General features: G+C 40.5%; 2 protein-coding genes across 2 annotated transcripts in view; one reads left to right on the forward strand and one right to left on the reverse strand.

The window, feature by feature from the left end:
* Window positions 1–15,830, reverse strand: part of SEL1L3 (SEL1L family member 3) — a 37,299-nt gene extending 21,469 nt beyond the window's left edge. The window contains exons 1-9 of the mRNA XM_013127413.3: window positions 15,453–15,830; window positions 11,940–12,501; window positions 10,325–10,451; window positions 7,636–7,757; window positions 5,613–5,728; window positions 2,840–2,895; window positions 1,704–1,836; window positions 978–1,110; window positions 86–232 (exon numbers count right to left, since the gene is read on the reverse strand). Of these exons, the coding sequence (XP_012982867.2) occupies window positions 86–232; window positions 978–1,110; window positions 1,704–1,836; window positions 2,840–2,895; window positions 5,613–5,728; window positions 7,636–7,757; window positions 10,325–10,451; window positions 11,940–12,501; window positions 15,453–15,524 (1,468 nt within the window). The 5' untranslated portion in view covers window positions 15,525–15,830. The remainder of the gene's footprint in view (window positions 1–85; window positions 233–977; window positions 1,111–1,703; window positions 1,837–2,839; window positions 2,896–5,612; window positions 5,729–7,635; window positions 7,758–10,324; window positions 10,452–11,939; window positions 12,502–15,452) is intronic.
* On the forward strand, window positions 15,673–23,086 carry SMIM20 (small integral membrane protein 20). Its single transcript, XM_005142875.3, has 3 exons — window positions 15,673–16,085; window positions 18,858–18,914; window positions 20,209–23,086. Exons 1-3 carry the CDS (start codon window positions 15,977–15,979, stop codon window positions 20,244–20,246), a joined length of 204 nt encoding a protein of 67 aa, XP_005142932.1. The 5' UTR covers window positions 15,673–15,976; the 3' UTR covers window positions 20,247–23,086.
* The last annotated feature ends 898 nt before the right edge of the window (window positions 23,087–23,984 follow it).

Consider the following 23,984-nt stretch of genomic DNA (forward strand, 5'->3'; position numbering starts at 1 on the left):
AGACATGAAATGAAGTCAAAGCATACTAACTTACATGACATATATTGTGGTGTTTTTTAAAAGCAATAAAATAAAATATGATTACCATCTGGAGCACTGAAATATGTCTCTTTTAATAGTTTGAACAAAGTATGGTACTTTTCCCTGAGCTCTTTTCCCCACATGAAGGCATCACATTTGGATTTTTCACCATATTTATGAATCAGCTTCAAATAATAGTTTTCACAGTAACCTAGAGAAAACAACATATTTAAAACATGAAAGCTGACTTGGCTTGTCTTTAAAGCAAACTTCTGGCAGATAAAAAAAGATGTTTCTAGGGTAAACTAAAAATTTAAATAAAAATTTCTAGTGTAAACTAAGATAATGTATTGATAAAAACTCATATAGCTAGCACAGGCTGCTTACAAATATGTATTTCTTCTACTCTCTTCCATACTCTGGTCACAATATATGCAATCAAATTCTAATTGGAAATATAAGTTAGTTTTCAGCACACCTTTAAGCTATGTTATTCTTCTTTCACTGAAGTGGCAGCTTTGATATAAACCTGTCAATTATTACACATCAGGCAACTGTGGCAGAGACATTCTAGCAAAACCCAGGTATTCTGGGAAAAAGGCTTAAAATACATGTGCCTTTAGGTTGTTTAGGATTGAAACTGAAGAAGGGCAATCAAACAGCTTACATGAAAGCTTGAAACTGTTTCTTTGTCCCCTTATGCAACTGTCTTGTTAGAGAAGAAATATCAAGAGCATGATTTAAGCTTGTATTCCATGGCATGAAAGTCTTTGCAGGAACAAAACCACAGCTTTAGCTACCAGTAACAGGCCTAATCTCTTCAAATTGCCTTTTTCTTGTTATGGCTGAATTTAAGTTCACTTTTGATGACTGTTATCCAGATTCTGGTAAAAGGAAAGAAAACAGGTCTCCAAAGATGACAGTTTAAAATTCATATGTCGTAAATCAACACTTACTATTTCTTTGCGATTTTTCACCCTGGTTTACAATACGTCTGTACTCATAAACTATTTCTTGAATGTCCATGCATCTCTCATAGTAAAGTTCAATTTGTTCCACTGTTTCTTTGTCATTAAGAGGGTTAGAAATCTGTAAAAAGGCAAATTATGAATAAATAGCATCCACAGTATCTATTGTTGTCAATGCTTAACTAGAAAGAAGTGTTACACACAAAACCTAAAAGGAAACATTGTTTACTCCAATCAGCTTACCTAGCAAATCATGTTAACGTGCCAGGCAACCTGATGCTGGCCACAATAGGCTATGACTTTAAGCATTCAGTGTAATCCAAAAAACCATGGATGAACTTCCAAAATTGACTAAGCTTATGTGACCTTCACCACCTATTTCAATAAAACCATTAATTTATCAAGTGTGTTCAATATTGTATCATCAAAAACTCTGGGAAACAAAGCAATTCTGCTTACTTAAATATAGATATATGAACATTGTTTTACACATTTCACAAAGTCTTATCTTTCAGCATTTGAAGAGGTAACTAACATTCTGAGATTTCAACAGAAAATTGTCACATTTTACTTATACATATTCCCAAGTATTGTTATGATTTATAGTAAGTTTATCACTTAGTAAGAGCTTCAGTTAAGAAAAAAATACAACAAAAAGCACAACCATAGCTGGCTGCTAACATTTAAACATTTCCAAATACTGCTTTAATTTACCTGTTCTGTTTCCAACACATTGAGACGATAGTACTTCACAGGTCCAAAGAATGCTTTGACACCATTTACATATCCACTACCTCCAAGAACAAAGTATCCAGCAGTGTCCTCATAATAGAAATCTTCCCTAAAACTTGAAAACATTAAACAGAAGTTGGTAATCAAGAAGTACTATGAAAGATAAAAAGAAATATGTATCTCAAAATTTCCATAACTGACAGCCTTAAGCTCATTGCCACTATCTTCTTTTCTCATCTGTTTACTCTCAAGATCTACTCTGCAATTTGATGTGGCAAGACGTGGAGTAAATTTAACAAACCCTTTGTCTACAAACATACTAAACCAGCAAGGTGTTTTATTTTTCTGACCTGTAGGTATCTTCTGCTGTTTTATACATCATTACACAACCTCAGAGATTTCAGTATCACCTCTTCCTTGCACGTTTCTAAAATTGGCATATGAAAATTTAAGCTGTCTCCTAAAGTTACTATCTACAAATTTATAATTTCTGGTTTGAAACCATAGCAGAGAAGGAACAATACTGTAACTGACTTTCTATATTCTAAGGTTTTTTTAATCATTATTGGCACAAAAAAAGAGTGAATCTTAAATTACAGTGAAATAAAACAATTAAAGATCCTTTTAAAAAAATGTTCAGTTCCTTAGAATGAAGAACAGAGCAAGAACATTTTTGGTAGAAATTTTACTCTCTACCTAAGCAAATTAGGTAACAATTTCTCCACTGAAATCCAAGCTGTCTCACAGCAAAAGCAAAACTTCCCTTGACTTCAGTAAGGCCAGGACTTCATTTGAAGATAGATCCTAATACCACTTACCTTCCAATCAGACTTTAGTGAGGGTTATTAGACGGTAGAGTACTAGATCATGTAGCATGTTAACTCAACGAGCTCGTGGCATTAACAAAATCTTTTAGGTCATGCTCAATGTAAGCGCAGTAAAATGCAAACTGTTTTTGAAGGCACAGTGTGGAAAAACATCCCACAGACATTTTGAAAATAATCTGTAATCTCAGTTACAAACATGTGCTCTTCTTCTCCCATTTTCCATATCTGAACAACACACACACACACACACACACAAATCTATTACTCAACAAAGCGGAAAAGGCTACTTACATAAAAGACTGATGATGATGTCTTCTCAAATTCTTCCCAACACTGCTTACTTCTACCTAAAAGAATACAAAACATTATTTATAGTAAACAAGATATTACAAGATTTATTTATTAAGCCATTTCAACTCATAGTTCAGAAGATTACAGCTGCAGCTTATTGCATCTCCTCCGCACTGAAGAGGAAGGTGTTACATACCCAATATACATCATAAGAGTTTAATGGAAAGCATTGGCATTGGCCAACTGCAAGCAATCAAAAATAGCAAAAATAGCACAATGGTGCCTACTTCAGCTATTTCATTCCTGTGCTCAGTTATAAGACATCTGTACTCTGCTGAAACTTTTATCCTTCCAAAGTGTGAAATGCTGTTTTGCTTTGATGTAGCAGAGATGCTAAATCTCTCCTCAAGAACTTGTAACTTACAGGTGAAGAATGGCCATAAAGCTAATGTAAGAGACCATGATTTAAAAAAATCTGGGTTCAACTCCTACTTCTACAAATGCGCTTTTAGTAGGCTTTCAGTGCCAGACTGGATAAAGGAATTCTGATGCTTGAGAAGGAAGATAAGATTTTTATACATGTTGGTATTGTCAAAAGTTGCCTAAGGACTCAGAAAGCAATCCAGCAAAATTGTCTCACATGCCTGGGTATTTTTAGGGATTCATCTGCATCTTCAGGTGTTCTTAAAATCTTGTTAATTTCTTGATGCCTTAATTTCTCAACCTTCCCTGATTTATCTGTTTTGTCTCAGATCATGCTGGACTAAATGTATCTAAATCAACAGAAGTGAAATACTCATGGAATGACTCAGGTTGGAAAAGACCTTTAAGATAACTGAGTCCAACTGTAAACCTAACACTGCTAAGTCCACCACTAAAGCACGTCCCTATGGGTCACATCCACGCCTTAAATACCTCCAGATATGGTGACTGAACAACTTAATTGGGCAGCCTGTATTCATGCTTGATAATCCTTCCAGTGAAGAATTTTATCCTAATATTCCATCTAAACTTTCCCTGGGGTAACTTGAGAGTGTTTCCTCTTGTCCTATCAGTTGTTACCTGGGAGAAGAGACCAACACCCATCTCACTACAACCTCCTTTCAGGTAGCTGTAGAGAGCAATAAGGACTCCCCGGAGCCTCCTTTTCTCCAGCCTAAACAACCCCAGTTACCTCAGCCACTCCTCACAAGACTTGTGCTCCAGACCCTTCACCAGCTTCCTTGCTCTTTTGGACCCAAAGTGCCTAAATAAGGAGACTCTTCTGCACCTTTTGAGGATGTAGCATTTAAAAACTTACTCCAGGAAGATGTGTCATTAAGATGGAACTGAACCACAGATTTACCTCTTCCAAGGAATGGCTTTAAGTACTGAAATGTTCTCAAGTTTAGTCCTATTTCCTTTTTTTTTTCCCACAAGAATGTTATTAAACTTTTCATGGCTCCTTTATTTTGTCCAAAAGTGGAAATTTTTGACCATATGTTTTATCTCACACCTGAGTAAATTCACTCTGCTGTCTGATGGAAGAATACTTTTTATTAATCTAATCATACAAGCAATCCCCAAATTTCCAACAATTCAAGACTAATATACTCTTTATTAATATTGACAATAACTTTCACGTTTGCACCTGAATCCATAGGGTCTTCCCTTTCCCATGAATTTAAATTATAAACACAATTTAAACAAGCAGAAAAAGACAGTCCTGATTCTAAAAAAATGCACTTTTTTCCCCACTTTTTCCTTTAACAGTATATTTAAAAGCACATTATATTAAAAGTAAACACACGTTTCTAGCTGATTTTCTTGTAAGATAATTAATTGCTCACCATTTACATACTTAAGGGTACTTAAAGATGGGGTGCAAAGGAACAGCAGTAGCTTAGCCTGTACCATGCTCTCTCAGTGCAGCATTGTTTCAGCTTTATCAGTCATTTACCCCATACCTTAAATTTGCCTAGCTGTTCTTGCCATTAATTAGGATTTTCTTTTTTCAATTCAGAATGTAATCTATTCCACTATTTTCAAGGAAATGAATTTGAGAAAGAGAAGACAAAGGGGGTTGATTATTTTCACATCCTACTATCTTGTAACAGCTGAAGGTTCAGACAAGAAGGGATCTTGGGCAGGGACCTTGCATTTTCAGGGCTGCTTCTGGAAGGCTTTGTGAAAAAACAATTGTGATTTGTTAAAATGTAAATGACGTATCTTATCTAATACAGAGGTATACTCCAATATTTTTTGTCTTTTAATGATAGTCAATCCCATGCCACTTTGTGAAATATGCAAAACTTAGAAACTGCACATGCGTCCTGATAGCTAACACATCTAGGCAAGAGGTATGCTATGGTACAGAAGCCCAGACTCCCGTATTTTCATGTCAGAATGGTAGAATTGCCTAAGCCTCCAAGTGCAAAGTCCCTCAGAGCTATTCATACCATGCAACTTAAAGTAGATAGATAAGAGACCTGTGCCAGGAGTCCTGGTTGCATGCACAGTTAACAGTGTCTCTGGAGAGCAACCATGAGCCAAGATAGCTACTGCAATACTCAGTATTTCTAGGCTTGTCTCTTACGTATCTGAGTGATTTCCTGAGGTTGGATGGTCTCAACCAACATCCTCCAACAATTTCTAGTTATAAATTTTCATTCTTTTGCTATGTAAGCATGTACAAATTACAGTATTTCAGCCTCAGCTATTAAGGGGTTTGTCAGAAGCATAATCAAATTAGACAAATTTCAGCCTTAATCCTGTAATTCAGTAGCATGCATACCTGTCCACCCTTAAAAGAGATATCCAGTCGAAACCACTGCTTCAGAGGAAGACTGAAGCTAGTTTTCACTGCAAGGTCATCTCCTCTCATGAGGTGCATCTGAATATGCACATAACCTGACAGAGCAACAAAGGAAGAAAAAGTAAACAAACACCATGGAAATATGAAGATTAACAACAGGGTTCTTAATGTATTATTTACAATGATTCTGTCTTCTTCATCCTCTTCATCACCAACAGAGATCTGGGCATTTGCCAAACCATACATCAGGTCTCACAGAATCCCAGGGAAATGTGCCCCACGAGTCAGTTACACACATCTTGGATGCTAGTGCCCAGGATCCCACATGAAACCACAGACTCAAAAACACTGTCTGAGGGCTAAACATACTAAACATAAGAGTGTCACAGTTGATCTCAAACACCAGAAAGCAGACATGACTTGCAGCAAACAGAAGAAGGGAACAGCAGATAATAGTACCTACTCAACACTCAACTGCTAGGATGTGAGAGTGCAATGATCACGAAGAAGACGACTCTACCCTCCACTACTCAGACCTGCAGAACCAGGTAATTTAGTCCAACACTGAGAATAAAACTGCCCCAAAACCTCTCCAAGGAAATCTCATATCAAGCTGACAACTTCCAGTTAAACTGCCATTTTTGTTTGTTCCTCAAAGCACCCAGTTTATAATGGACAAATTAATTAATCTAGATTTGTTACAAGACAGTGAAAATGGAAATAGCAAAAATAACAGAGAGGAAAAAATTCATTGCAAAGAAGGGAAAAGAAAAATGTAATGTCTTATAAAAAGCCAGGTATGCAATTTAAAAACTCTGCACACTTCTTTCCTCTCTGAGCCTGCTAGCAGCCCACAGCTGGTGAATTTCATTCTCTATCAGAGGTTAAAGAGCCGTCTTCTGGTAGGAACGCTCTTCTACTCCAAGTGTTGATAGTCTAAGACAGTGCTACCTCTTAACTTCTATTGGATCAGGAAAATAGACTGTGCTTCTTGAACACTGCCATACAGGCAAGGCCTTTTTCTGATGCTATTTCAGATTTTTTAAATTTTTCATGTAGTATGTTTATAAGACTCGAGAAGAATATTAAAATAATATTCCAATAATAATAGCAAAGGTTGTTCATTGATATAAGACTGTTTAACCCCACCTACAGGTCAGGATTCAGTTTATTCTCCTGACAAAGCAAACACTTTCTGTAGTTTGCCAAGACTAGATGCTATGCAGCTATTTCTCAGTTTTACCATATTAATTTGGTCGCTACATTCCTACTGAGACACTGTTGTGGTTTAAACCAAGATGCACAGAGCTTGTGCACTCACTCCCCCCCTTTGCTCCCCCAACTCCCAGAGAGTTAGGAAGGAGAATCCAAAGAATGTAGCTCCCACGGGTTGAGATAAGAACAGTTTAATAACTAAGGTATAACATAAATCACTGCTGCTACTACCAATAATGACAAAGGAAATAACAAGTGAAGAGAATACAACACCTCACCAGCCACTGACCCATAACTCACCCCACCCTGCCTGACCAAGCACCGACCGATACCTCCTTCAACCCCCCGAGCACTAGCCCTTCCAAGTAACTCTCAGTTACATCCTGGGTATGACGTGCTATGGTATGGAATAACTCTTTGGCTAGCCTGGGTCAGGTGTCCTGTCTCTCCTTCCTCCCGGCCTCCCCTCCTCCCTGGCAGAGCATGAGGCTCAGAAAGTCCTTGGACAAACCAAACACTTGAGCAGTAACTCAAAACATACTTGCTATCAGCAACCGTTCTAAGCCCGAAAGTCAAAACCACAGCACTGCACCAGCTACCAAGAAGGAGAAAAAATGACTGCTACTGCTGAACCCAGGACAGACACTATAGCCAAAAAAGAAGAATTTTGCAAGGGATCAGTTTCACAAAATATGTCTGATAACACATTTGTAAATGTCATTTCTAGCCACCAATCTATGAAGATTATATTAGACCCCTTCTGAAGGCTGTTAATAATATCCCTTACCTTCCTCATTTAGAAATATAGCAGGAGTACTGTACATTTCTTTTGGATCAATAAAATAGAGTATACCACACAGATCCTTCTCACAGTGATGGAGTAAATACAGCCAGATAGAAACAGTGAACCTGCATGAGCAAAAATAAACAAAAAATCCACTTTTAATGAGAAATCTCCCTGTATAATTTGAAAAGCATGCATTTCACTTTAATTTAGTAAACCTGTTTCACACACATAATCTTCAGAACAGAAATATCCTCTGCAGTGAAAACCTTCAGAGCAACAGGACTTAAGGCTCTTGGATCTGTGATCTCCTTTTAACCACACACTTTTGTGGTAACAACATGAGAGAAGAGTACGGGAATGTTATCTGAATCAATTCCAGAATGCTGGTTCAGAGCTACTGCCAGATCCCACATCAATAAAGAACTGGAAACACTACTGAGACAACTTGGAGCCAACCTCCCGCATGCAGGCTACAGAAGAAAATCCCCAAATGCATGGTCGTGTAATCTTGATTGTCAAAGGCAGTAAAAACTAAGATGTGTCTTCTATGCTAAATGCAAACTGAAAATGTGCTTGGAAGAAGTAGCTGAAAATGAATCCAGCTGCTGGGTAGTACAGATAGGTATGAAAAGCTCTCACAAAGTTATCACAGGATAAATAAAGGTGGAATGGGTGCAAACTATGGAGAAGTGCAAAATAAAAACCTGAAGACCCAACAATGAAATTTCTGTGCAAAGCTGGCTGAGGCACTAAGAGCAGAACTTATACTGCAGTATCTCATTTTAAGGAATTTCTCTGTGCCAGACTAAATCTGTTTCAGTGCTTTTAACAGAAACTTGACCACTTATTTCCATAACCTTTCCATAGCACTTAGGCCAGTGCTGAACATCTATAAAAACCACACCCCCAGTGTACAGCCAGTGAAGCAATACGACTATGACAATTTTTGATAAAAATAGTTCTCTTAGTGACTTTTAGAAGGAGATATGATCACAAAGACTTGTATATTGATTGTTATGACCTATAGACAAACACTGTGTTTCCAGAAATACTGCTTATGCTTATATACCGCTCTTTTCATCCTTCACCTCTGGCAATATAGCAAACTTAAATGCCGCAGTCTACATTTAATCTTCAATTGCTAGATTGCCAATCTGAGCACAGAATTGTTCTGGACGTTTCCTGGGACAGGTCTGGGACAATGCTGACTCATTTTACATCTCACTGCTGCAGAATGCACTACAGTGTGAGTAGTCCCTCACAGTCCCAGTCCACCCTTGCTGCAGGCTGTCCACTGGTAGCTACCTCAAATGACAGCTGTCTATCTCCAGTCCTCTTTCTTTACAAATCCCTGACTGAAATCAAACAAGTAACTTTAGTTAGATCCACCTGTTTCTTTTGGCCTTTTGGTACAACAGGGAACAACTGCTCACATACAGAAAGCTGAGGGAAAACTCTCTTCCTCTTCTTACCAGAGCTACCCCAGGCTCTCACAACCACAGGCAATCACAACAGACAGGCAATACTGCATGTTAACACTGCAGACACCACATGAAGGCAAGAGAGGGTGGAATCATGTGGAGCAGGTCAAGGCACGCATAAATTCATGCCATATATTCTCAACCACAGTTTGAGTACCTCAGGAGCAGAATGCAACTGTGCTGGTGAGCAAAGGGCAGAAGGCTGTGCAAACCAGGCTGTCACCTATCCTGAAGAGGCCAGGAGCTAAAAATTGCTTTGTACTTATGACTTCAGAGCTATAGTTTGAGGGCTAGTAATTTGTATGCAACCTGCACTATCTGGCAAGTCTTCTTTGGCACTCTTCTTGTGGTCACAGGCCAAACACAAACCAGCAGGCAAGTTCCAGTTCCTGCGATCATTTCCTATTTCTGTAATAATGTTGCCGGGGTAACAGGATCTGGTGGAAGAGAGATATATTTATGTATCTCTATATATACTTTTTCCTCTAAAGTTGCAAAATATAACTGGAGAGTTGTGACAGTTCTGGGAAGACAAAGAAGAGTAGAAAAAGATAATCTTCACAGAATGATTTCTCTGTAACTGAATAGTGTGCAGGGGCTACGGGGTTTTACTCCTGTCCAACTAGGAGAGTTTACACAGAGATAATGGAACAAAAGAGTGTAAGCTCAAGCTGCAAGACTTATCTAGGCAGGGGATTCTATCACTAAGGGCTTGTCAGCTGCAACATAAACTGGAGTGTAAAATTATAGGGAAAAAACTGCTCCACACTGCTTGCCCTTGCAAGAAACCACACTCTATACTTGGCCTCAAAAGGCTGTTTGAAATGCAGATCTCTCTGTAATGCAGAAAACCCCAGGCTAGCTAGTCATGAGACAGCAATCTGACTATGACAGAACAGCTAACTTACCCTTCCAAGTGTACCTAATCAGCTCAGTTTCACCCATTATTGGGACCCCTTACACCGCACTGCACTATTGGGACCCCACTACACAGCACATACTTTAAGTGTATTCCTGAGGCTCAGCTTGATCCTCTCCAAAACCAAAATCAGAGAACAGAAGGAACTGCCAATTAGTTTCCTTTTGTGCCTTTTCTCAATCTGGTAGGCAGTATTCCTTTAATTTGTGGTATAGCCTAAGAGTTTAAGTATGTTCTATAGCCTTCAGTAATCAATTACAGCCTGCTTCAATTATTTGACTATACTTACATGGGATAATCAATCTGATGTTGTCTGACTGTCTCAAGTTCTCTGTTTTCAAACTGTTCAAATTTCTTCACAATTCCTGTTTTCTCCCCACTGGAAGCATATATAAAGTTGAGAATCTGGACACCATCTGCAAAATACAATCCTTCTTAAATCTGCCAGACAACAACCATCAATAACCAATTAATTAGCTCATACTCATACAGTCAAATATTTGAATCACCTAACAGATTAAAATTAACATAAAACTTCAATAAAGTCCTTAAACACAACTTCACTCACTGCTACTAAATACAGTACAGTCTTGGACTGAATAACCCACAGAAAGTGAAGTCCATTTTCAGTTGGTACTAGGAGCAGGGAATGAACAGACTCATTTAAATCTGAGACACTTAAAGAACCAGTTAGTATGGAAAAAAATCTTCATTTATGTTATTCACCTAAATCTCATTCTATCTTTGGTTATGTCTTTGTGACATTACTCCACAGCTCTTGGACTTTATCTCCATTTTCAGCTCTCCAGTTTATACTGTATGTATATATAGATACCAATTCTGTTCTTAACTGATATGCATAATTCTGTAATAAATCTGATAAAGCTGCCCCTGCTAAGAAACAAGAAAAAGATTTTTAAGGCCATGACACATCATCAGCTTTCCTACCTTATTTTAAAAACCAAAACAGAGTATAATGCTATTTCCTCCTGTTTCTTGTTATACTGTTTTCATTTATAATACAATTTTATAACAGAGAAGATGTTTCACACTGTTGTTAGAGATCACATGCTGTCTCCAACAAGAACATCATTGCTTCCCTATTTGTCTTCAGAGCATTTTACATGCTAAGGTAAGGAAAACAAATTACACAAATACCATAATGGGATTTTCTAGGAAAGACACCATTAGAAGCAAATGACCCAATTCCTTTCAGATTCTGCTTTCAATATATATTGAAGAAAAAACAAAGAATTGTCAGCAGGTGTAAAGCTAGAGACAGGCAGAGAGAAAAATAATCAGAACTCAGAGAAAATCTAGAAAGCAGAGTTGTGAGTTTCAGTAATTTATAGTTGGTAAATCACATTTTTTTATTTTAAACTATAAATTTTAAAATCAAAACTGCTTGCACATAATGTTTTTTTGGGGAAAAAAGTGAGAGCTATAATTATTTTATTGCATTATAAAGTCTCAAAAATACGTTTCTAAGTGCATGGCCATCATCTTAAGCAGCAGTAGACTACCTGTGTGAGAATTACATGTGCAAGAACTGACCTAAAGCAGTAAGGACTGAACAATGCTCTCTGAAGAGAAAGGAATGATGTCCACTGGCAATCACTGGGCTTTAAATAACATTGTTTGAATATATTAGAAAATAGAAGGCCATGCTGCTACAAACTCCAAGCTGGCAGTGATGAAACAAGTCAGTCCTGAGGGACATGACAGCTTCAGTCATTTGCAACTCTCACCCCTCAGTTATGAAGCTTACATATTCAATGCTTGCCAAGTAAATCATCCTACATAACATTTACTATTTACTATTGGTATGTGCTTTTAACAGCTTACCAAGAATGTTATTTGGGTCCCATTAGTTTCCTGGGGGAAAAACGTGACATTATACTTACCACTTTCATGAGGGCACTGAGGTATTCTGTTTGCCTGGAGCATCCACAAATAGTCAGCACCCCACTGAAGGCAAACTTTGTGGTCTTTAAATGGGCGCTCAAAAGGTGGAACTGCTTCTAAGAAAGTGTAGTTCTTGGCAATTGCATCCTGGTAGTCTTCATTCTGCTCAGTATCATAGCTGGTAACGGATTTGTGACTAATCCATGCATATAATATCACACTGTGCACTATTATTGAGTTTCTGATTATATAGTCATCTCTGTAAACCATGATGCTTGGAAATTTCAAATGTACTTGTCGAGTTCTGCTAACATACAGGTTCTTCTCATCTTTCCATCTCCTTCTATACACTGGTACACCAGTCCTGAACTCAGAAGAAGCTACTGCTTCCAAGTTGATAATACAAGGCTTAGAACATAAATACTGAACTGAAACTTCTGAACTGTTGAGAACCTTCCTTTCTAAAATGTTTAAATGAATAAAGTCCACATAATTCATGTTTGGTTCAAACTGAACTGCCGTCGTCCGCAATGTCTCCTTTTCAAAGGATGGCACAAAATTCTGGAAAGAAAAACAAACACAAAACATGTTAACCAGAGAATCTAAGTTTACATGATTACTAATATACCTGCAGCAATAACAGAACACTGCGCAAGCAGAAGGTTTACATACCATGCACGAGCTCCAGAATATCAGATTTCTTTCACACAGCAAGCAGATGTGCATTACTGGAGAGCTATCATCAAGGTTTTAATGGCAGCAACTCCCTTATATCAAGTTTTCATAGTTACACATGCTTCTACAAACAAACTGTATTTACAGGGTGTATCCTTCCGCCCTTCCGCAAATGGAATTCGGTCTAAGATACTGACTTACACGTCATGCTATTGACACATGCTCCTAGAATCAGCCCTAAAGAGTATATACTAAAAAGTACTGGCATTTATTCATTGTATTGTTGTCCACTAGTACTGCCACTACATGACGGTTCTGTATCTTTTGTAAAAGTTAGCTAATTTTGATACACCAGGATCATCCTCCATGCTGAAGTTCTTGTACCTACGGCTTCAAACAGCTTCTTTTCTTCTTGCTCTGCAATCAGCATCTGGCTTGATGCACTGCCAAGGATACTGAGGATTACTCAGCTCAGAGGGCAGTCACCAGGACCACACTTCTGCCAGGTTCCCTGATCCATTTAGAATTGCCTCTTAGGATTAGCAGAGAAGCTGGTCATTAAGATTGCTTAAAATGAGAAGATACATCTTAGGCAACTTTTAACTTTGCTGAGCTTAAACAAATCAAACTGAAATTTATCTTGGATTGATGGCTTTTTTTCACTGTGATTCTTAAAAGCTTTCCCCAAGTTATTAGTACATTTCTAAATTAACAGCATTATGTGTCATGCACCTGGAGGACAAGACCTTCCCTGTGATCCAAAATGGGGATCAGTAAAAATCCTTAATGATAAACTATTTTGCTTTTATTTCTTAAGATATGTTAACACTGCTTGAGAGCTACTTTCTAAAAAAACATGAAGCCAGCAAAATCTGTGAAGGTATAAATATGAAAACTGAAAAACAATGCCTACTGAAGGGGCTAAAAAAGTAATCACAATTGGAGGCTGGTGTCCACTGGAAAAGTTACCATCATATCCTGCAACAACAGACATGCACAAATACCAATATAAAAATTGACAAGAGAATCCTAACTTTAATATTAATTTGATTATCTTTCAGAGCTTGACTTGACAAAGATACTGTTCTGTATGCTTCCTACATAATTATTCTTTGGTCATAGACACCTTTAAAAACATCAAAAGTGCATAGCAGTAAAGACAAATTCTTGTAAATCTCTTCTCCTTGGTGGTTATCATTCATATTTCTAACTGTTTTTTTTTTTTAATTTTACAATAAAGAGTAAAACAGCTTAATCCCTGTGATATGGAGCTGTGTCATGAGGAAGATGGTAATATGTTATGAAAGTGACAGCTGATGCTCAAGGTAAGCTTCAGCTGTGCTAGCCTTACTGCTTTTCCTTTAGTGCCTGTTCTGCTAAATGACTACAATAGAGTTACACAAGAAACTTTTCTTCATATTATTTGGTGCCTTGGGTATTAGTTGAGACACATGCTACAAAAATGTAAGAAGCATGTTTGGGTCTGCCACTACACCACACCTAACCTACTCTTCCGGAGGCTCATACTACAAGGAGCCTGGTGGAAAGACCCCTGAGCCATCCCACACTCCTGAAGCAGAGACCACACACTGTAACCTCTTCCAGACCATAGCTGTGTCTCTATTACCACTTGGCTGCCTCTACACAGGGTCCCCAGAGCACTGCATAATGTGCATAGTACCTTTCCCCCCATTATCTCAGACAAGGCAGAGTTAATTGTGTATCATCTCCAACCATGAGAGTGAGGATGAAAGGATTACACAATAAGCGTGATTATGTGATTTAAACATAAAAGTTTCCCAGCACAGTAAAGAGGCCACGTATGTTGTATTCAAACTGTGACCATAAACTGGCAGAGCTCAACAAGAACGGCTTCATTGTGTGGGGCAACTTAGCCACAAAAAAATGTAAAAGTTCCTTTTTTTCTTGATCTTTTTCTTAAAACCTGCCGAATCTGAAGAAGTTAGCACAAGTCACCCCATCAGACGCTGAGATGAGAATCATTTTGTGAGGCAATCACAACAACCAATAGGGAAGTGAAGATTTTCAGCAGTGTATTATATACAGAAATGATGAGAAACTGTTCCTTCATTTGCTGGAAATAAGATCTCAGCAGGAATCTCCCAGAGTTCACCCCTGCAGAAATCCCACACAACCCCTTGAAACTGCACCTGTCTGCACAGTCTGCAGACAACCGGAGTCCTTTCCCTGTGAATACCACCATGCCACACTAGATCTTAAGATGCTTGAAAAGGAAAGGTGCCAAAAAGCTGCCCGTCAGCATCAATACCCTACAGGCATAGAGAGTTTAACCGAGCTCGTGCTCAACAGCGTTAAGAGGAAAAAGCATTTAGTAGATGCTTCTAAAACGCATCTGTTTCTGTAAGCTAGCGCAGCCCCATAGTGACACGTGTATCTGTAAGTAGATGTCAAAGGCACCCCCCTTCTTTCAAGCCCCAAATATCCCGTCACTTCGGTAAAGCTTTTTAACACTTCGATTTAATGACCTCATGTCCCCCAGCTCCATACCGCGGCATAACCGTAGGGCTGGAGGAGTTTAGCAGGGCCGGGCCAGGCCGGACAACCGCGATGCTGGCTCCGAGCGGCGGCCTCGGCCCCCGCGCACCCCTGGGCACCGGCTCCGGCCCCACTTATCACAACCTGCAGTCCCGCACCGGCCCCCGAGCGCGGAGCTCCGCCACGCATCACTCGCGTACCCCGCCCGCGGGGCTGGGGGCTCACCGCCAGCCGCCGCCCGACCCGGCCACTCGCTGCAGCCACAGTCTTCGGCCCCGACGTGCGGTGCCAGGGCAGGTGGGGGGCCGGCCGCCACTCACCGTGAGGAACAGCAGCAGGAGCAGAAGGGAGCGGCAGCAGGGCACGGCGGGGCGCTCAGCCGGGGGGTCCATACTGCCGCGGTGGCGGCGCTGACCAGCCCGGCTAGGGGTGCGCACCTGGCCCCGCCGACAAGGACGCGGCAAGTCCGGCTTCCTGGAGGAGGGGCCACCGCCGCCAGGTGCCGAGGGCGTGGAGGGGCCGGGCCGGGCTCCAACGGGGCCCGAGCTCCTTGTGGGTGTCGAGCGCACCGGCAGTGTGTGGGGTATTGCAGAGGTCTGCGCACGCCGGTACAGCGGGCACTGTGCGGCCTGCCTGTCGCCTGGCCTGTCGTGACACAACGAACAGCGGCCGCGGGTCGCGGCGCTGTCCCCGCCTCGCCCAAGTCCGCGGACACCGGGCTGTGCCCCGCCGGCTCGCAAGGGGGCGCTGCCCGCCCCTGTTGCCGCGCCAGGCGGGAGGGGCGGTACTGCCGGTGAGCCCCGGAAGTAGGAGCCACATCGGTTCCGGGTTGTGTCCGCCGGCGATGGCGGGGCTGTACCGCACGGTCGGTATTTTCGGCGGTTTCGTGGCCCTGGTGGCGGCGGCTTTTTACCCCATCTACTTCCGGCCGCTGCTAATGCCGGAGGAGTACAGTGAGTGCCTGCTCTGCGGGACGGGGGTGGGCCGGGCCCGGCCTGTGAGTAGTTTGTGCCCCGCTGTAGGGTGGGACGGGAAGGGAGCACGGGCGGGCCGCCTGGGGGTGCGCTGGGGCTGCCGGTGGGTGAGAGCGGCGAGAGGCTTCTGCTCGCCTGAGAGGTACTTGAAAAACCCCAAAAAGTCGTAGTACTCTTGTTCCAAGTTGCAGGCCAGTACGTGATCAAGGACACCCTTCAGCTGTTCACTGAAGTTGTTAAGAGGACGGAAATGCAGTTAAAAGTTTCTGTCAGGGGGCTGGAGCATCTCTCCTGTGAGCTAAAACTGAGGGAGCTGGGTTCATTCAGTGTGGTGAAGAGATGGCTCAGGGGACACCTTAGAGCTCAGAGTTCCCGATGTCTCTGGAGGGCTTATAAAAAGGATGGGGACAGAGCCATAGGACAAGTCATGATGATTCTAAATTTTAAGAGGGTAGGTTCAAACTAGATGCAAGGAATACATTTTTTTTTTACAATGAGGATGATGAGGCATTGGAACAGGTTGTAGATGCCCTAGTCCTGGAAGCAGCCAAGGTCAGATTGGACAACGTTCTTGAGCAATGTGAGAGAGTTGAAGCTGTCCCTGCTTCTTTCGGGGGAATGGACTAGATGTTCTTTAAAGGTCCCTTCCAACCCAAACAAACCATTTTGTGACTCTTTGAGTTACGTTTTCTAGCTGCAGTTTAAATGTTTACCTTAAACACTGCTAACAGATCCTGTACCGGTTGCGATGGTTTGCTAGAGCTGCTCTCGATCTGAAACTGACTGTTGAGGAGAGCCCACTTTCCTGCCAGTAGCACACAAAACCTTCCGAAGCCCGTCCCTGGGCGCTGGGACCAGGGAGCTCTCGTAGGCGTCTGTAGATTCGGGTGCGAAGCCCCGCGGCTGCCGACGATGGCTCCCTCCGCGCCGCGGGAGCGGTAGGGGGAGCACCCGTGGCTCCTGAGCTTGTGTTCAGTACCGCGGAAGGGAGCGGGTAGAGGTTCTGGGTGAAAGTTCTGCCTCATCCCCTTGCTTCAGCTTGTGCAAAAATCAGCAAGCTGTTGGCGACAACCTGAAGATGTATGTGGTTAATCTCCTGAGGCAGCTGAAACGATTTCTAGGAAGAAGGAATAAAAAAGGAACAGGGTAACAAACTTACTGATCTTGGAGGAAGTGTAGCCTTGCATCAAAGATGATGTAAACTTTAACTTGTAAGCAGATTTTTATTTAAGGAAGCTATGCCTGTGCTGTTGGAAACTGCCCACAAAGACAGGTTTTATACTCTGTGTTCCCATTTAAAAACCTTATTCTTAATTTTTGTTTATGATGCACTTTCTAAGAATATCATATCAGAAGTGAGACTGCGTTAAGGAAAGGAGACAACTAGTAGACAACATCCTCTTTTGTACTTGTGTATTACGTGAGCATATGTTCCCTTGTAGGTTAGGGATTTTTTAGTCTTGGTTTACCATATAAGTGATGCACAGTTAGCAAGTGCTTAAATTTTCTATTGAATATGTAATTCTAAACTTACTGCTTGCTGCTCAAATTCTCCTTTGATCTGACCTTTACTTATTTCTTATGTGCTTTTTTTGACACTTATCACTGCATTGTGAGAGAAGCACAAGCATTAGTTCTCATAATACTTGAGACAAGAATATGGAATTTCACAGCTGTGGTCCTTGAGCAGAAGTATTTTAACCTCTAGGGTACAAAAGATTTGATTTTTCAGAGTGCAGTTTAATAAGCTGTATGGCAACTTCTGTAGAAGCTTACAACTTCCATTGCCTTGAGCTGTGGTGGATACTCAGTATTTCTACATTTTGGGATGCTGGTTCTGAAGCTGGACATCATCATTGACATCACACAGTAATCTTGCAAAAGGAAAGAATTGATTTTAGTTCTCTGGAGCAACAGCTGGATCTGCCTCCAGTGCCTACCCCTCTTGCAAGCAGAATCAATTACTGTGATATGCCTGCTAGTTTCCAGTAGCATTAGGCTTGTACCTAGACAGCCTAATAACACATAGTGCCTGGCCATTCTCAGTGGGGTAAGATGCTAAAAGGTTCCAGTTTTAAGTTGAACTTAGTTCTGAGTTTCTCCTGAGAATGTGCACCCTACAGCTGTTTAAAGTTCAGTGGTCTGGGCAGAAGGCTAATTCAGAGCTTTGCCTTCCTGCTTCAAAGTACCACAGGGGTGAAGTACGTAACTGGCAGGGGGAAAAAAGGAGGTGCATATAGTAAAGGGAAATAATACAGTTTTTACCATGTCTTGTCTTTCAGGTGGCTAAATCTTTCAAACAAAAAAGAAAAGCCTGAGACAGGCCCATTGTAGGGAAAAATATCCCTCAAATACTTAAATTCACAAAGTTTACACGCAGTAATTTTGTAGATGCTATCATGAAATCTGTTGTGGTAAGATGCAAAATCTTTCAGGGCCTGAAAATGGGGGTCACTGATCTTGGAAAGAATAAATCTGAAGAGTTATGTTGAGCCTGTGAGCTCCTAAAAGTACTAGTCCTTTTGTGATAAGATCATGACATGTTCTGGCATCTTTTGTTGAACAGTAGTCATTACTTTAAGAACTTATGGTTTGTAATGTCTCAAAACAGACAAGCTGTTAGTTTCATCATGTAGGTGGATACTCAACAGAATTTCACTGTGTAGCATGTAGAATGAATAAAATGGGTGCACTCAAGATGTCTGATACTCTCTTTCTTCTTAGTAGTGTCCTTTCTGTTCTATTTTCCAGAGAAAGAACAGTCAGTGAACCGAGCTGGGGTTGTTCAAGAGGATATTCAGCCTGCAGGTATACTTGATTCATGTGTTTGCATTGATTGCTTTAAAGACCTTCTTGAAGTAAGACTGGTATACTTACATGGGTTTAAATAATACAGTAAAGAATATATTCAAAGAATATATATACTAAACTAGCCATGAATTTTTTTTCAGGCTTATTCTTGAGTTGAAAAGTACAGATTAATGAAACTTGTTTTAAATCGGCTTAACAAGCCTAATAAGTCGCAGTAATTCTGTTATTTTCACACTTTCTTCAATAGATGCCAGTTTCCATACTAGAAATTAACTTCTGAACCAGAGCAACCAAGAACCATGGGTGAGCTGAGCTGTAGTTCTAAAGAATACACTCTTGTACCCTGGTTTGTGGAATACTGCTTTACAACTCAGCTGAAAAACAATTTATGAGCACTTTGAAGTACCTTCCAGCCTCATGGGTGGAGAGATGAGGCAGAAATCTGCTACATACAAAGAAAATTTGGAATGCTAATAGCCTGTTGATCCCTGTTGCCCGTAGAAGGAGTAGAAGGGCATATGAGGGGAATAAAACTATGGCAGACTGTCCTTGGTAGTTCATTGTTTCATGGCTAATGGAACTGGCTGTTCATGATATGAGATTACCATATTTTGTTTAAAGACATGAGAGTGCTTGTCTTGATGAAATAGTTCATATCTGAGTATGTTAATGGGTAATGTATTCCTGATTTTAGAAAACTCTGCCATCAGCATCAGGGGAAAACCAGATCGGATTAATGCCATGTCAGTACTGCACATATCAGTTAAATCATTGGTGCAGGACTTATTTTCCAGGGAACTGGTGAAATGCTGAAGAGGAGTAGGAAGGGTATTGTGAAATAGAAGTCAGGTAAACCTACCTTTTTATTAAACATAAAAGAGGACTGGACTGGCTTATTTATCCAAGATGCTGGTACCTGACAACTAGTTCTCATTATAACTTTTCCATCTAAATTTAGCTGCTGATGAGAAGTTATGAAATCCACTAGATGAAAGTGAAATCTGGACAAGTTCAAGTACAAGGTGCAATTCTAGATGGTTGTTCCAGCAATATTAGAATACCTTACCTATGAGTGTAATAAATTTTTCCATTATCCGAAGCTTAAGATCAAGAGGAAGTTGCCTTTTAAAATATTTGTGCAAGCATAAGCAGAGCTGTGAGTTCAGGGCAGAAATTGTTTGGTTCTTCATTGTTTTGTACACCAGGCTGCAGTAGCAGACCAATTTGCTTATATTTTTTTCCTCCAACAGCCTAGTTATGAACTGCTGGTATTCTCATATTTGATTTGTAGGGTTAAAAGTGTGGTCTGATCCATTTGGAAGAAAGTAATGTTGGCGGCTGGGTGTATTGCAAGGCAAAACTGAAGATGGACATCTTCAGCCATTTCTTCTTTCACTGAACTCTTGTCTTTGGGTGTCGCTGGAGAAGAATTCTGAATATGCTGTGTGGGCACGTGAGGAACAACAAAGGCTGCCGCTTGAAGTCCTAAGAGATAAACTCATGCTAGTTTTGGCAGGATACTGGGGCATAATGCACAGACTGTAGAGAGCTGAATGATTCTTGAGATTAGAAGTAAAATATTTGTTTCTTTGAGAAAGGGAAAGAGGATTGTTTTTGTTTATATGTAGACACTTGTAGAATAAATTATGACTAGAATAAATCATGCAGACACTGCAGTTTCCTCCCTAGTTTTAGAATTACTTTTTGTGGTTTTAATTATGAAAACATGATAAAAGTATATACTGAGAGAGATCAGTGCAGAAAATATAACAAGGTGAGTGTACATTTGTACATTAAAATTTCTTCTTTTTAAACCAGTGTGTATTTTTTTAATTTGTTTCACAAGTAGGCATGCAGGTTAACCTTGGCCAGGTGCTGCCCAGCCACTCTCTGGCTCCTCAACAGGACAGGGGAGAATATCGGATGAAAAAGCTTGTGGGTCCAGATAAATACATGGAGGTTGCTTACCAGTTACTGTTGCAGACAAAACAGACTCAACTTGGGGTAAATTAATGTGGTTTTAATGGCAATTAAAATAGGTTTGGATGGTGAGAAATAAAATTTTAAATAGCACCTTCCCACTGCTTCTCTTTTTCCAGGATCGGCTTTGCTCCTAACTCCTCCATTTCTTCCCTTCCTGAGCAGTTGATGGGGCGGTAACAGTTATTTCACAACAGTTCTGTTGCTTTTTCCTCCTCGTGTTTTTACCCTGCTCCTCAAGAGCTGCAGCTCTTCATGAGCTGTAATTCCTTCAGGAAATACCCAGCTGCTCCAGTGTGGGCTCCTCCTCAGGCCACAGTGTGGATATCTGCTCCAACATTGTCTTTTCCACAGGCTGCAGGGGAATACCTGCTCTGGTGCCTAGAGCACTCCTTCCCCACCTTCTGTTCTGGCCTTGTTGTTCATACTGCTGTTTCTCACTTTTTTTGCCTCCTTCCTCTGCTTCTCTGGTGTTCTCACAAAGGTGCCACCCGCTTGGCTGCTGGGCTGAGCTGTGGGTTCTTTGCGGAGCCAGCTGGAGCTGTTTGTGGCCAGCATGGGGCAACTCCTGCACCCTGCCTTCCTTGTCGTCCAAACCCTAACTGGTACACCTAGTACAGGAGGTTAACACCAGATGTTTGGGTGGAAGAGCAGATACTTTAAAGAATCCCTTTTTAAAAACACTTTTCCACAATGAACATAATGATAGTTAGAACAGGCGAGCTAAGGATTGCCCCTACCAAAAATCCTTACCTAAATTCCATGTCTCTCTTAATAATTGGTCCTGAATAAACTATGTGTTTTCAGATTTCAATAGAAATAAACAGTATATAATCTGTTGTTACAGTCTATAACCTAACCAGTATTGTTCTCAAGTACAGATGTAGCATGTACATTTAATTTGAGTATACTACCTTTTGATTTTTTTATCACTTCATTATGGTATACAACATTTTAAGGACCACTGCAAGATCATATATGTTAGGAAGAATGTATGCCTTGTGAGTGTTACTTATGAGGTCAATGGTTTGTTATTTTTTTGGACATCACACATTTATTAAGGTGACAGGTGAAAGACTGGATATTCACAGTGTTCTTTCCCAAACTGCTGTTCTGCTACTTGCTATTCTTTTTCTACCTGTTGTTACTGTTCTCCTCCCACTCAAACACATATTTCTGCTTTGAGTTGATTTTTTCCCCCCCCCCAGTCTCCTGTTACCACTATAAGCATTATAATTTTTTTTGTTAGCTTGCTGGAAAAATGAGATCAAACTTGATTTCTTTGAGTTCTCAGGTGATTTCATATAATGGCTGAAGCTGGAGGAAGTATACATATTCACTGTAGGGATAATGACATGTTTCACTATATAGCACAGTCACAACTGCTAACACTGTCACAAAGCTAATTCAGTGTTTCCTAGGAAAAGAAGCAATTAAATTGAGGAACATACTGTTCTTCTAATTACTTAATTCTTTCTTCAATGAAACTGTGGACATGAGGGAGCCTTGGGCTCTGTTTTCTCAGACAAAACGTTATAGAGATGCATCAGTTTCAGCAAAGTTGTCTAAAATGTGTTTGCAGTGGAAATACAGTATTGCTTAAACTCGGGCTCTCCATCTAACTGACTAGCTGCAAAACAACGAATTTCTGGAGAAACTGGGAATTGTTAATGCTGTTTCTGTCACTTGGTGACGCATGCTTAAAAACATACGTCATGGTAGCGTGAAAGAAACCACTTTTCAGGATAAGTGATGTGACAGAGGATATTAAACTACTGAGTTAGGAGATAAGATAATCTGCCTGTCATTTACTTTGTGAAGTTGAGCAATTTGCTGAGTCTGGATCTTGCCTAGAAAAATGTTGGATGGTCTCAGAACTGGCAGTTGCTGGCAGGTGCTGAGCCTTCTGCCTTCTTATTACTTAAACATTGCAAAACATTTGAGTATGTGAACTCAGTAGTGTAGCATTTATAGAACTGTGCATGTTTGTTGGTTCTGATCTGTAGTTCGTTCCCTGGCAAAAAAGCTTTTTAAGTTTTGTGATTGCCTGTACAGTGTTTGCAACAGTGTGTATCACATCCTGAAGTGAACCTGAACTCTAGAAAGCATTGGTTTTAGTGATCATTGCTTCTTACTTGCTGTATTCCACCTAATAAAGTGGGATGATTGCCCATGCCTTTAAACTGTTAGAGCAGTGAATGTGTTTTTCAGATCTTTGATATTCTGTCTGGCTAAAACTCTCAAGTATCAAGGAACATACTGCAGTAATTCTCCAGAACTATTTACACTGAAATTTTCTGTGATTGCTCTGGCATTTGCCAGCTGCCTGGAGACTTGCACAAGACTCAGATGGGAAGTCCTAATTCTGCAGCTGGCTTTCTGGGCTTTGTGACAATGCTTTGTTTTGCTCATGGACACTGGAAATAAGCCTCTCCTTCTCCTCGCTACCCAGTAACAGGTGAAGTTAAGTATAGCAAATTGTGCCCCCAGGACTCTCCTTATCTTGCTCTGGAAGTAAGAGGTTTTGCTACTTCTGTAGCCTGCAACAGCTATCACTTTTCAATTTGTGTGCCATCACACAAAGTTGTTAAATATGTTTATAATGATGCATAATTCTATGTAATTATTACTAGTTGGGAGAGACTAATCTGCCTTCTGCAGAGGAACTCATTGGGTCCACCTATTCTGATTGTTCTGATAGAAAGGTTGGGACAAAACATTTGATAAAAATGCCTTTTTAGGATTTTTTTAAAACAGTTTTTGTAACTATTATGTAATACAAATGCACTTTTTCTTATTTATGTTCGTTGCAGTAAGAACAGCAAATATAACTTCAGCCTCTGGAGGAAAGTTTTAGCCAGTGCTTTGATGCCCCAACAGGGCGTCATTGTACTAAGTTTAGGCCTGCTGTTGTATGCTGATAAGTTATGAAATTACTAAAACTTGTGCCATGAAGAACAAGCCTGGTGTTTTGGTCTAAACACAGCTTAGTTTCAGAGCATTATAGACTGTTGATGCAATGAAACCCTCAAGCACAAACACTTCAGAAGGAGTAAATATGGCAAAAGATATTGCAAGCTGCCAGAT

Source organism: Melopsittacus undulatus, chromosome 7 (assembly GCF_012275295.1).
Source record: "Melopsittacus undulatus isolate bMelUnd1 chromosome 7, bMelUnd1.mat.Z, whole genome shotgun sequence".
Taxonomy (NCBI): domain Eukaryota; kingdom Metazoa; phylum Chordata; class Aves; order Psittaciformes; family Psittaculidae; genus Melopsittacus; species Melopsittacus undulatus.